The 14,970-nt window shown below is 41.0% G+C and overlaps 1 protein-coding gene across 1 annotated transcript in view; it reads right to left on the bottom strand.

The window, feature by feature from the left end:
* Positions 1–1,885: 1,885 nt before the first annotated feature.
* GLP1R (glucagon like peptide 1 receptor) overlaps positions 1,886–14,970 on the bottom strand; it is a gene marked incomplete at both ends in the record, with an annotated part of 87,537 nt that continues 74,452 nt past the window's right edge. The window contains 5 exons of the mRNA XM_084203054.1: positions 1,886–2,053; positions 7,054–7,095; positions 7,916–8,054; positions 10,588–10,676; positions 11,383–11,452. Of these exons, the coding sequence (XP_084059180.1) occupies positions 1,886–2,053; positions 7,054–7,095; positions 7,916–8,054; positions 10,588–10,676; positions 11,383–11,452 (508 nt within the window). The remainder of the gene's footprint in view (positions 2,054–7,053; positions 7,096–7,915; positions 8,055–10,587; positions 10,677–11,382; positions 11,453–14,970) is intronic.

Below are 14,970 nucleotides of genomic sequence, written 5' to 3'. Positions count from 1 at the left end.
TGCTTCCTTCCAAAGTCAGCTTTGCAACCGATGTTAAGAGCGGGAAGGCCTGGAAGCAGCCTGCAGAGAAGCCAGCATGCTGAAGGCACATAAGCCAGCCTGAGAACTGTGGTGGATTTCTGCAAACATGTCTTTCTCCCTGAAGCTCAATTACTAGCATTAGAGCAGAAGGTGGTAACACATCCTCTTTAATTCAATTCTAACCTTATGATTGCAAAACTAATCCATGCTGTTGGCAATTAGGATTCTAATACAATGATTAAATAATCCCATGCAAAGCAATCTAGCTTCAGGCAGTAAAGATGCTGAGTTACATCCCAGAATATCCAGTCCACTTTCTTGGTAATAGGGACTGTGAATGCAAGCACAAAGAGACTTGAAAATAGGGAGGGTTATTTCTGTTGAGTTGTTGTAACTGCTTTGCCATGGAAGTTACTTATTTATTACAAGAAATCTGTGAACAGGAGATTCTCAGAGCTTGTCTTTGGCGCTTCGCCTCTTTGTTGTAAAGGAGTCCAAGTAAGAGTAAAGCTGTGCAAAGCTTGTTATTAAGTGATGCAACCTATCACATCTGGCTTGTAAAGGTACTTCTGCTTGTCCCCAGCAACTCTTGTCAGCATCAGGGAGGGAACACACTACACAGTGCAGATGCAGTCACTGCACCAGCCCTTGTTGTTTTTAACAGACAAAAAAAAAAAGCTCACAGAGTTCAGGATTTTTTGTTTGGAGTTGTTGGTTTTGTTTGGGTTTTTGTTTTTTTTGAATACCGCTGATGGGAAGCTGGCAGGCGCTGGAGGACGGCAGCCCACCCCGGGAAGGGGGCGGGAGCTGTCCTTGGTCCTGAACCCGCGCTCTGCACCAGGGCCATCTCCCCTTCCCGCGCGAGGGTACCTTGTGTCCCAGGAAAGAAGAACAAAGGCCAGAAGGGAAACAAAACCGAGCACACACTGCCAGCAAGCAAATCTTTACAATGAGGAGAGGTCTGCTGAGACCAGTAGTGGCTGCAAGCTGACTTCTGTCTGTGTGTTTGCACCCACAAGGAGCAGAGAAAAGCTCAGACAGGAAAGATATTGAAACACAAGCCATCACCCCATCCCCTCTGAACGCCTGTGTGCCACCAGGTGGGCAGCCTAGCACTGACAATGGAAGGGCTGAGCACGCAGGGCACATTTCCATCCATGTCAACAATGTGCACCTATTCCTAGCAGAGGAGGTACCTAACAGATACTGCATTTTTGTTTTGTTTGGGTTTTTATACATTTTTTAGTGAAGCTTGAAGATAGCATTCAGAAGTGCTCACTACACTACCTGCTCTACCTACATCCTACCTTCAGGATGCTGTTCCTCACCTACCCAGAAAACAGATCAGCATATTTTCAACTTTCACTTTGGGAAACTTCTGCTATAAAATTGATTCTTCCCTGAAATGCAAGTCCCACTAAATTATTTTTTTCTAAAAATGGTGATGGCACCTTACCCTATCCCCCTAAATGTATTTTTTGGCAATAATCATATTCTATATCCTTGTAATTTAATCAGTGGATCACTCAGCTCACCCACTCAACAGTAATAAGCCATTGACCCTGTGGTTTCAGACTGGATCAATGCAATGCTTAAGTTTTGGACTCCCGGAGGCTTTGTGTGCAAATAGGAAAAAACTCTTTCAACTTACTTTAGACATGACCAATTTTTCCTCTGACGTGTTCATTACATTAGCAGATTGCTTTCCCTAGAAACCTTTGTCCAACAGCCTGCAGGCGATGAGCAGCACATGCTTAAGTTTCCTGCTGGAGATGGCAAACTTAAGCCTCTTGCTTGGGTATTTAAGGGTTTTCAGGTACATTATACAGTTCATTGTTCTCAGTCTGGTTCACCTGCAGAAATCTCAGCTGAATGTGGCCTGACAAGTGGCAGCATAGACACTGCTGCCTACTGTGCCCCCACTGCTGATGCTGTTGGCCGGACACTTCAGAGGTTTCATACTGCTGTCCCTCTGGACATACAAGTGTTCCAATCTCCAGCGCTCCCAGCTTTTCCGAAACTCCATCTGAACCTAACAGAAGCAAAGAAGGAAACAAAAGGAATGAATGGAGAACTAATCAGCTCTTTAAATGACTCCATCAGAAAGCAGCAAGGATACCACACTACTGAGAAAAACTGAAGTGCTTTAAACCTGCAATATTATTGCTTCCAATTATCTCATTAATCCATTGTAGGCCATTGCACATTTAAAATAATGATGACATTCATTTTTACTTGTAGAAAAAAAGCTCTTCTATGCACCAGAAAATCTTACCTTCATTATTTTGCTCTAAATTGTATTCACCTGCAATATTGATTGGACTCTATACCCTACCAGTACTAACAATTAAGCTGACTTTGCTTATCAGCCATGAAACAGCTGAAAGGACTGACTTTCTGCTCAGTATTGCACCACAGGAATTCTTAAGAGTTCTAACTTCTGGTTTAATTTAAACATTATTATGTCCTGGATTATTTTTGTTCTTTGAATACTTATGTGGGTTCTTTTTATTTTATACAAAAACTGAATGTTTATTGAGAAATGAAAACAACAATTAAGCAAGTTAGAGACTGTATTTGTTCCCCTTCTAAACAGCAATTACAGTATCTCATTCCAGATATTAGCTTTTCTTGAAGCTACAAAGTATGCTCATCTATTCACAGGTTCTGGGTCAAACTGTGTAAGCTCTGCACAGGTTAGGAAGTTTATCCAGGATTGTGTAACTGCTAAACAAGAACAGAATTAGATCTTCCTGTTCCACAGGCAAAGTTCTTGCCACTTGACTGAAGTAAGAACCTCCATTAGCTTTTAACACATAAGGCAGAGGACATGAAATTTCACATTTGTTACTCTAGATAAAGGCAGGAGTGCAACCACAGTAATAAGTTCATTATGGCATGTACTTCAGCCCAGAAATAAGTTCACTGTAGGTGGGTCATTTAAGGGAGCCTTCTCTGGAGAGATGCTTTTTCTTTTATTTTAGGATCTCATACTGAGTACCAAGAGACTAAGTAGGCTGATGGCAGTTTCAGCACAGGTTTGTCATCCTGCCCAGGCTGTTGAAACCTTCATATTCTGAGGGAAACCTCCTAGGGAACCAACTGCTGTATGTCTGCTTTCTTTGCTTGTTCACTGCAAAAGACTGAATTTGAGAGGCAGTCCTAAAAAAGGAGCAAAGCCTTACAAAACAAATTGTCTTCCCCTGGTGGGTGCCTCTATCAGTGCTTGTCAGCTCTGGCCTCCAGCCCTTGTATTGAATGTCCTGGTGGAACCAGCTGCATCTCTGTGTTTCTGACAATCTGTCAGAATCTAGAATCTAACTTCCACTGTCACAACCAAATAGGTCAGAAGGAAAGATGTTGAGACAGATGCTTGCATTCTACCACGGTAAGGGGGGGTTGCTGTGTCAAAAGGTGCACAAAGACACAAAGAAAGCGTGTCTGGGATAGCTTGGCATAGAACAATGAGGGAGAATGGTCAGACAAAGGCAGAAATGCAAGAACCACAGTGTCTGCAGGAAAAGAATTGACCATATTACCCTTCCAGTACTTGGCATCTTTTGTGGGCATGGAACCATAAGGCAGCATTGGGAAAAAGCTGTTGTAGGCATTTACTGGCAAATCCTGAATGAAAGCATGACTGTAGTGACTGACTAAGTCAATGACCAATAGAAATAAGTACCTTTTGGTTGGTCAAAGGGAGGAAATGAGTCTTTACTCCAGCTGGACATGACAGGCTTGAGCTATGATACAAATAGCCTGCAAAACTGAGATAAAGTGAATGGAAGACCTGAACAAAAGACTGTAGGAATGGGTCTATCTTAGGGACAGATATGACTGGCATAATGACAGTTTTCTCTCCAGGGGTTAGGAAGAGGGTAGGGAGCAGGTCTGCTGCCTGTGTGGAATTGAATTTTTGCCTAAATGGCTTTGAATGTATAAGCAAGGGAATTGCTTAAGATTTATTTTGCAGAGGCAATTCCTGAGCACAAAAGTAGATCTACAGATCTTTCAGCAAAATACTTATCCTACTAACCTCCCTGTGTTGATAAGATTCCCCAGAAATAAGCTATACAGGAAAATGTTACCAAGAACAAAGCTCCCATGATATGCTGACTTTGGCTGGAGTAGAATTAATTTTCTTCACAGCAGCTAGTATGGGTCTGGGTTTTGCATTTGTGTTTGAAACGGGGTTGGTAATATAGAGATGCTTTTGTTATTGCTGAGCAGGACTTGCACAGTGCCAAGGCTTTTTCAGCTTCTCATCCCACCCTGACAGCAGGCAGGTTGGAAGTGTGCAAGAAGTTGGGAGGACACCTGCCTGCCAGTGGGAAGTAGTAAATGAATTCTACATTTTGCTTTGCTTTACTTACTAAATTGTCTTTATCTCAACCCAAGAGTTTTCTCACTTTTATTCCTTTAATTCTCTTCCCCATCCCCCCAACTGGAGTAAGTGAGTGTCTGCGTGGCATGTAGTCGCTGAGGTTAAACCATGACATGTGAAAAAGGAGAAGAAAAATTTTTATGTAGGATAATTTAGAAGAAAAAGGAAAGAGGGGGTAGAACTTGGAAAAAGATGGTCATGGAGGTTAAAGCTGGAGCAGATCTCTCACAGAGAGCTCTTGATTGAGCTTTATGCAGCTAATGGGGAAGGAAGTTGACAGTGTAGCAATGAATCTGGAATCTAATTATATAAAGCCCTAAATCAATAAAAAAAATTTGGCAAAAAAAAAAAATTAGCAAGAGATAGTGAAAGGAAAGTAGGTCTAAAATGGGACAGAACTAAGCTGAGGGAAGAGTTTAATTATTAGTCTGTATAGAGAATGAAAAGAAATTAAGAGCAAAAGGGAAGATTAGCCAGTATTTCAGGAACTCAGAAGTCCTGGAACCAGGACAGATGCTTTAAAGTAGAAGAGACTGAGTTGTACTTCCATTGTGACAAGAAGGCAAAAAGGAGAACAAAAGCTAAGGAGAATGAAATCTGAACCATCTTCAACTAAGTGGTGGAAAAAGGCAACATCTCTGTGGTTTAAAGTACTTCTTATAGAAAGCAACACTAACAGCAGAAAAACTGGTCATATTAAGCCTGGCTCACTTTGCAAAGAACACTGGTGGTAACAGACAATCTCATGAGACCCTACTGTTGGCTTCAGAGCAAGTTCAGAGAAAATCCAGAATCTTTCAGGCAAAATAAGACTGAAATATAAGCAAATTTTTTTTTTTTCAGAAGTAGATATTAGGAAAGGACATTAATATCACTTATATCTTCATTTCTACTATTGATCTGTGCACCAGGATTTGCAAGAACTTTCATTCTGTATGGTTAAAGAAAAATGAGTCACAGACAAAAATAAAATGTAGACCACATTGCAAACAAGGATAGTCTTTGGACACATGCAGTGTGCCAGAAGACAGTTTCTCATTTAGCTGAGGAAAAGAATTCTCATCTAGTTTAGAACAGACTTAACCAAAGTCTTTGTAAAGATTTTTTTTTATGGACACTGATGACCAGGCTTCACAAAATTCTACTCCCCTCTTTGAACAAGAGTTGGAACAAGCAAAATAATTCATCCTAGACTGTCAGTGAAGCTGAACTCATCGTGTTTAGATTTTATGAACTACATTACAAAGGCAAGAGAATTATAGTAACAAGAGATTTGGAGCATTTCTTAGATACATAGGTAAGCTGTTACACAGTAAGCTCCCTCAAATGAAACAAGGGTGCCTGTTTGAGAGCTTGTAGTAAAGTTTGGGTTATGATGCAACTTTACTGTTATTTCATGTGAAGGAAGTTATTGAGCATTACACATGAGAGGCCTGGCTGCAGCTGCACAAGGGATGTGTGAGCAAACACCAAGCTGAATCAAAAGAAATATATGATCCACCAGCAGACGGTGCTGCCTCTCAGGATTGAAGTACACCTGTAAAGCCATACAAGGAATTTGAAACAAATGTTCTCTAATTCATGATATGCAGCAAATTACATTCATTCCCAACAGCGAAACCTGCTGCTACTCACCTCTGATTTTGGTAAGCAGTACAATTAATAGATTCACTTCAATAAAATCTTACCCACAACCTACAAAAGTGAGCAGACTCCTGCAAGGCTTAGTTCAGGATGCCTGCTGCTTTCCTGTTGATTCCAGCCTGGCCATAATGATAGAAGCAGCACATTCTTCTACTGATTCCAATTCTCTGATGAGGCCTGTCTCTCAATAAGTGAGCTTGAATAGCCATGTCATAGATAAAAGTAGATTTATTGTGAGTGTAAAACATATTGATGTGCATTTAATTTAATAATGTAGTGCCTAAATGAGTAGTGTTTGCTTCCCTTACAAACCTGGCTGCCAAATGAATGAATAAGAATCACTTAGAAGGTAGCACGAGAGATTCCTGCAATACTGAAACAGAACAATAACCTTTCCCACTACAGGGCTGGGATTCAGCAGAAGCCACAGAAGATGGTATTTGCAATCAATTAACTCAAAGCCAAAGATACACTTCTTCTGCATCTGTGAGTTTACCACTCTGTGAGGTTCAGTTTTAATGCGTCCAAGCAGCTGGGCCACAGAGAAACCAAATGAAACTGAACTGTACAGCAATAGCCACGAGGATTCTCCAACTTCACCAGCAAGCTGAGCTGAGTTCATGGAATAAAATGGGCTCCCACATTCACAAAAACAAGCAAATAAAAAGCAAGTAAAAGCAAAGCAAGCAAGTAAAATAAGACAGATTAAGAAGAGCAGCTGTAATTCTTAATTAAAGAATCTACCAGTGCAAACTACACAACTGTAAGAAAGACTGTGTGTGAGATTCCCTGTCTACAAATAGTGACTGCAAATTACACTGCCTGAATTCCTTCCAAACACATTTGTCTGATGAGTTATCCCACAGAGCTGTGCAGGGAAGGATCTGTAAAAAAAAAAAAAGTCCTGAACAAGGACAATTTAGCGGTTCAAGACCATTTTCAATTTCCTTTTCCTATAGTGTATGCTGATAAGGCAAATTGGAACAAAGTAGTATCTCTCTTACCTCATTATTGATGAAACAGTAAAGAATTGCAACCATCAGCCCCTGAAATAAACAAAAACCAGAACAGTGAGCAGTTCCCTCACTTTGCCAAACTCAGTTGCAAAGGGCTAGAGGCTCCACACTGACATGTCTCTGATGAATCCTTGGTCCCTGTCAACTCTGATGGCAGAGCAGAGGTTTGACCAAACTATGTCTTAAAGCACATGATCTTAGGAAAAAGGAGTTGCTGTTTTCTTCAATCTGTTATTTTTGTCTAGTGATTTCTTTCCCCGTCTTCCTTACAAAGCAAAGGTTTCAAGTCTTAAACACTTTATAAGGGAGTAATTCACAGTGGCCTTAAATATAGCTCTGTGCTTGATAAACAGGGAATGAGTGACTGTGCAAGGAAACAGAATGACTTCCTTACACAAGGATACTCATTTGAAATGGCTTTACCTAAGGGATCAGTTGAATAAAAATCACAATAAACCTGTGCGCTCCTCACACGCAGTTACAGCTGGAGACAGCTACCTCTCCCAGCACAGATTTTCCAAGGAGTATTAGAAACACTGGAGAAAGCACAAAATGTACTTTCAGCAACACCATTGTACAATTACAGGAAATCACAGACAATTTTGTTATTGCCCTGAGGTGAACCATAGGAAGTAAATATTAATATGTGGACAGGAATACCAGCTTACTGTAGTAAAGTTGGCTGTTAAAAATTAGTCCTTACACTTTCCCTTCCACTATCATAATCCAATTCTCAGTGCTAAACTGAGAAATGGAAGGAACACAAGCATGCAATGAATGAAAGAGAAAGCAGATGCTCAAAGAGCAGTTAAAGAAGATCTTATCCCCATGGGCACACTGTGAGTGCTACCTGGAATGAAGCAAAGGAGAGCTCAGTAAAAAGCTTCACAAAGCGCAGCATCCCTCTGGCATGCTCGTCAGTAATAAAGGCAAAGATGACCTCATGGGTCCCCAGCAGTGGGATCAGAGTCAGCGTAGACTTGGCCAACCTAAGATCACAAAGAAATGAAAGTTCTATCAGTGCCACTGAATAGATCATTGGAGATCCAAATGATCCCTGGGAGTCACCCTTTCTGCATTCTGCTTCTGACATGGTTTCAACTTTCCAAAGTCACTGCACCACTTTGTGACACAGGGTCTTCTTCCAGAGGCTACAGGATAAAAACCTCCACAAAATAACCTTAGTAAGCTCCTATAAGTTATAACCTACCCTACCACTTCACTGCAGACCATTTATTGGTGACAGAAAAGCTCTGTATCCAGTTACTGGCTGTATTTCACCTGGAAAATCTTCCGAACTCAGTAAGAAGCCATGTGCTTTCTTGTACCTTTGACGTCTTTCCTCTGTTCTTTTCTCCACCTGTAAATGGGAAAGACAACCAAAACCTACCTTCTTGATGACATGAAAGACATAATCTATCAATAACTGGAATCTTTTAAAAATATCTTGGCAAAGGGAGGAGTACTTGGTATTCCTTCCCACCTCTGTGGTGTGTTAAATCTTCTAAACATTGTAACTATCTGTAACTGCAGAACACTTTGTCAAAGCAATCAAACTGTCTTAAAATGAGTGATGGCAAGTTCAAAGACACAGCTAGCAAAGGATGAAAGACAAACCAATCTGAAAGAAATGATTCTTCACTTGTGAGAGAGTTCGAGATACACAACCACAGGAAAAAATTCACAAAAATGATCCTTAACTCTCTTTTGATGGACATACATGCCAGCCACCCAACAGGACAGTGATCCCCAGGTGCCTGGGGATCATGTGGAGCTTCCTGGGCCACAAAACCTAGCAAGATCTCACAACAACCTGTCCTGAGACAAGTCAGTAGATGCAAAAGCACTCAATTAGCAGGGCTGTCAGACCTTTGTAGCTCTTGTGTGCTTGAGGGCTATTTGCTACTATTCTGAATCATGTAACCATTCAGGTTGGAAGGCACCTTTAGAAATCTCTAGCTCAACTCCAATTCACAGCTGGTTACTCAAGGCTGTGTCCAGTCAAGTTTTGAGTATCTCCAAGGTCCTCCAAAGCCCCTCTGGGCCTCTCTTTCAGCATCAGACCACTCTGTGAATTTATTTTCACCTGACATGAAAGGGGAATTCCTCTTTCTATAACTTGTGACCTTTGCTCTTGTCCTTTCACTGTGACCCTCTGAAAATACTCCATTTTCTGTACAAGTGGGCTCGGAATCAAAGCCTCCAGATCAGACAAGTCCTCATCTTTGATTTGAACTCTCAAGACACATTAGGATTTCCAAAATTTCATGTGAAGTAAAGAAGGTAGGTAGCATACAGGTCAACTCTACACTGATAAGAAATCACCAAAATATATGATGTGTCTTGTTTAGAAGACTGCAGCATCGAAACACCCAATGTAAAATAGCTAAGTCCATGACAGCAGCAGTCCAGCTACCACAGCATGTAGCTCCACACTTCAAGAACTAACTTTTTATTCTTACATTGTTTTTCAGACTGCAATACAAAAGTCAAGATGGACAAATGAAGGACGCAACCATGAATTGTAGCAAGGGGATTAAGTAACAGGGAGAACAAAGACAGTGATAGACTGACTACAAACCAAAAATTGAATGTATCTGTGATAGCCCTGACATTTCTCTTGAAACATCTCATGCATTCAAGATTTAAAGTTTTCCCAATAACAACTGGCAAGAAGAACAAGGAGCAAAACACAATTTTTCCATCTTGTCTTACTTGAAGTGAAAGCTTTTATTTCTATAAACTCATATTTTTATGTTCAAATTAGAATAAGATAGGATATTTCAGCTGGGAGGAACCTATGACAACCACCTGTTCAGAACTTAAAGCAAGCTCTTAAAGGCACTGTCCAAATGCCTCCTAAGCACTGACAGGCTTGAGGCATTGACCACCTCTCTAGGAAGCCTGTTCCAGGGTTTGACCATCCTCTCAGTAAAGAAATGTTTCCTGATATCCAATCTGAACCTCCCTCGGTGCAGCTGTGAACCATTCCCACATGTCCTATCACTGGATACCCTGGAGAAGAGTTCAGCGCCTCCCCCTCTACTTCAACTCCTCAGAGGGCTGTAGAAGGGAACAGGGTCATCCCTCTGAGCCCTTTGCTCCAAACTAGGCAAGTCAGAAGTCCTCAGCCACTCCTCACAGTACATTCCTTCCAGCCCTTCCACCAGTTTGCTGCCCTCCTCTGGGTGATTTCAAGGACTCTAACATTCAGTACTTCCATGTGCTGCAGGTATTTTAAAAATAATTGCTTACTTAATATTCATCCAGTCTAATGGAAGGCTGTAAAGTGACAGACATCTAACCTTCTGTTTATAGCACAGGTGAAATACCTGCCCTGGTTTCCCTGAGACTTTTCTGTGGACTGACTGTCCGAGTTACAGCAATGAATGACACCATACCTGTGCATTACTCAAGGGCTGTGGTCTTTAATCACCTTTGCCAACCCACTCCTTTCACATATGTCCTTGTCTGCTTCTATTCTGATGAGCATGAAAAGTATCAGACCAGCTTAAGACATACCTGCATTTTATGTCAGTTTTGCACATCAAATTAGCCTGCAGTTTGGAGATGATGATGCATATAACTCTGATGAAGATGAGGAAATTCACCTGGAGAAATGGAAGAAGAATTTACATCACCATCAATAAACCCTTGTGCCTAAGTACTCAAAAAGGCTGGTTGGTGTATGCATGTGTAGCTCTCTGTGCATCCTGCTATGAAGCAGCTGCAGAATTTGCGAAAGAACTCAGCTCCTTGCCAAGGAATTGTGGTCTAAATGTGAATGCACAAGGCACTTTGAAAGCACAGGTGCTTCATTACACAAAGCAGGGGACCCCAGTTACTCTCTGGGGAGTGAGACACAGTTAAAGGTGTGGGTTGGCCCATTTGCCTTGTCTGGAGTTCTGAGCCTGACACAGTATTGTGCCTGCAGAACATTTCTACACAATGCCACACATTTTGCAGCTCTTTTGTAGCCCAGTATTTGAAATAGTATCTTTGGTCTCCTGAACTGCCTTCCATACCTCCTGCTCACAGGGGAGTTAATGGGACTGCTGCAGTATGCTGTTCTGTTATCATATCCTGCCACTACAACATGACAGCTCGTGGCCAAATTAAAGAAACAAAATGCTAGTCTGGAATTTCAGCGACAAAAACCAACTTAGCTTCATAAAATCACATTTCTGAATGAAAATGTCAATAGCCTCAAAGGTTATTAGCCTTTGGAGATGCACAATGGCCACATGTGCATCTTTGTACCATATTGTGCTGTTCTCAGGGAAATGTGCCATCTCACAGCACCCGTCTCAGACTCACCCCGATGGCGATGAGAATGGGCAGTCTGATGATCAGCCAGTAATTCATGTTATAGTTTCTGGTCCAGCAACTAGTAGGAGGACAAAAAAAAAAGGAGATTAAGGAAAAGTTTCAGTACATTACTAAAATCTCTTTCTTTTCATTCTGTTCCAGTAATGCAGATGGAAAACAATATTAAGGACTAGATACCAGGAAAGCACATCATGCTGACATGGAAACAGATGCAGCTGCTTCTGAGAAACACTGAATGCTCTGTACTATTGCAGCTATCATAATCCAACTGGATACTACTCACCGGCCTTTCTTGCCCACTAATGGCTAGCTCTCCTCCACAATTTGCTATGAATTATCATCCATTAATTGTGAAGATTTACTCCATTAAAACCAAGGTCAAATTTGTCATTTGGCTGAAAGAAGAAGCGAGGGGAATCTAAGTCTGATCTTTCCGCTGTCATTCTTAGCTTCCTCGTCCTGCACTATTTTTTATTATTCTTCAGTCTCCAATGTCAGATCATCTTATTTAATTGCTTGTTCGTTTTTATCCCGTTACTTACCATCATTATTGTCATAACAATATTGAGATCAGTAATCTATTTTATCTGTCCTTATTTTCAAAAAGGACTTAATAATTTCAACCATGGGAAAGCAATTGCAGCTGCAAACTCCAGCTCCTTTGGTGCATATGCACAAGGTTTCAGGCCCACTGGGAGTTTTAAAAATTATAAACAAGTAAAATCAAAAATAGGAGCGATAGTTCCTAACTTTTGCTGACCTGAGCCCTCTGCCAAGTAAGCAGCATGCTGCAGCAATATAGTACTTTATTTACTGCACGAGACTCATTTTAGCTTTCAAAATTCTAATCTCCTTGAGAAATACAGGAGAAAAATGACAAGAAAAGTCACGGCAGCCACAGTTTGGGATCACTGGTCTCAAGTGAACCTTAAACTGAGGGTTTGTACATCTAGTTCCTTTTCTCTGGCCACAGCCAGCCACCACCACTGCTTGGTGGGCCATGTCTGTGCAGGATGTCCCAGGTGTTAGGGCAGTGCTCACATGCCACTTGGCTTGTTGCTGCAGTGACAGCATTCTTAATATTTCTGTGAAATTACTTGGTTAGCCTCCTGCTCAGCATTATCCAGAAGAAACAGACAGCAGTAAAGCCAAGAGGTTTCTGAGCTACACAGGCTGGGAAACAAACAAGGAAACAGCACTACATAAAACATAGATTCCTTCCCAAAAAAGGTTTCTCTTCATCTCCAAATCCATTCTGCCAAAACATACATATGCACAGTTTTCCCTAAGGCTTCTTAACAGACCTATGAAAGTTCATCTTGCGTGATGCTGGTGGAGCTCAAACCCTCCCCAGCCTTGTAGTGGGACAGTGTAAGGGAAAAGAGCAAACCATGCAGCACCTGGGAGGGGTCCATGCTACAAGCACACACCCACATGTGCTCACTCACTAGAGAGGAAAGCACACCAGCTTGGCTGTGGCAAGTCCACATTCCCTTGCAGGGACTGCAAGTCCAAGAAAGGCTTGGGATATTGTTTGTCCTTCAATTTCAGTTTAATGCATACAAAAAGCTTATTATTGCCACCAGCAGCTCTACAGCCTCCACTTCAATTGCATTTTAGGTATTGGACAAAAAGGTGTGCAGACTGTGTGCAGTCAGTGTACCTGAGCCAGAATCTCAGTGACAGAACTTCTTAACTGGTACACTTGAGTGGGAGCCAGCTTCACGGAGCCTTTGAAATTTATTTTATTTGAACACCTCAAGACTGATGGGATAACAGGCATAGCTGGAACTGGAGTTCTAATTTTCTCACTAGCTGCAGTAGATGCAGAGGTAATTAAAAAAATTCTTTATAATAACAGAGGCTGAGAAACAATTCTTTACATTAACTCTGCTATGTTTCTGCATTAATTTGCTTCCTGTGGCACACATCAATTTTAGCTACCTTTAAATTTATACAAATATGTGCAATAAAAAACCATTACAGGTCAATTAAGGTGTCATGGCTATTGAAGCATCCAGAAAATAAAACTGGTAGATCTCTACATTTCTTGCCCATCTGTGCTCTCTGTGATTGCCACACTGATAAATACACCAATATCTATTGTGCTTGGGATCTATCCCTACAGTTTGCTCAGCACCTCTCAGAAGATGCTTGGCAACTAATAGCCTCAGACCCATGAATGGAGAATTGGTCCAATGAAAAAAATGCTAGTGGGATGTTTCTGCATTTGCTTACCAATCCAGTATTCTCCTTCTAGAGGTGAAAACACTAATTTTTTACCTTGAATTGCTACAGGTGAATGGGGAAAAAAAACCCAAAAAAACTGAAGGCTGACTGTTTTGCTCCCATACTTAATTGCAGACAGAAGCAAAAATGTCTAAGTATCAGCTTTTTAGGCCCAGTCTAATAACTAAGAACAACAGCTTGCCTTTAATTGTATTTGTAATCTAGACAAAATATTTTTGCATAGCTCACTTTTAAAAACACTAATTGTGTTCTAAAGGAGATTATACTTGCACATGTAAGGAAAAAAGAAGCCAGTGTGCAACCAACCAAGTCTTGCAGGCTTCAGTCCTTTACTCAAATGGCTACATTCACAGGACTGCCTCAGATTCCTAGCCCTGACCACATTTATTTCCTGTTATTCTTCATAGCCAGGGAAGTAGTTAAATCACAAATGAAATTTACAGCCCGCTGCACGGTGACAGAGCTATGGCAAACAGCATGAGAGATATCCCTGGCTCATCCAGCAAATGCCTGCCTAAGGCACAGAAATCTTGCCTTTCAGAGCAGCTGCTGCACGTAGTTATTTATTGCTGTATTTTACAAATATTTAGACAAGATTTAGAAAATTCAATAATGTGCAAAATTGCCCCTTTTAAGGTCTGCTGAAGGCAGTGAGTGACAGTTTTCCTTAATAGAAAAGATCAATCAGCTCTGAGCACCACATAATGTGGGAGGCTCAGCATGAGCACTTTGAATACATTTTCTACATCAATGGGAAGATATGCCCATGGAAATCGCCTGCTCAGAGGCTGCATGGTCTCTACAACACCTATTCTGATAATTTCAAGAAAACTTGCAGTACATCATTGCAGCCATAATCTTGCTACAGGATATCATCACATCAACACTGAAAAGGAAAGTCAAAAAATCCTAGCATTGCTTAAGCCAGAAAAGGCAGATTTGACTGAACTGCTGCAGTACTATGAGGAACACACACACAAAATAAGCTGGTTCTTAATAATCAGAAACACCAGAAAACAGTTTGAGGGGGCTCTAACTAAACTGAATTTTCACATTGCAGCAACTCTCCAATAATAATTGTGTCTGGGAATTAAAAAAAAAAAAAAGAAAAGGATCCTCTGCAAAAGTGTTGGCTGAGTAGTTTGGAAACTAAGTAAGAGGAAAACCCATTAAAAAAATAAAAAAATGAAAGAGCATAAATTTATTTCTTTTCACAAAGAAAACTACAAAATTGCTAGGCAGCCACTATCTCTAAAAAGAAGCAGCCACTTTCCTTGCTTTAAAAACAACCCAACAAACAAACAAAGAAAAAAAACCTCAAACCAA

This window comes from Fringilla coelebs (genome assembly GCF_963513975.1).
Source record: "Fringilla coelebs genome assembly, chromosome: 3".
NCBI classification, from domain to species: Eukaryota; Metazoa; Chordata; class Aves; order Passeriformes; family Fringillidae; genus Fringilla; species Fringilla coelebs.
The sequence above is the reverse complement of the archived record's forward strand: the minus strand, read 5'-3'. Positions and strand labels throughout refer to the sequence as shown.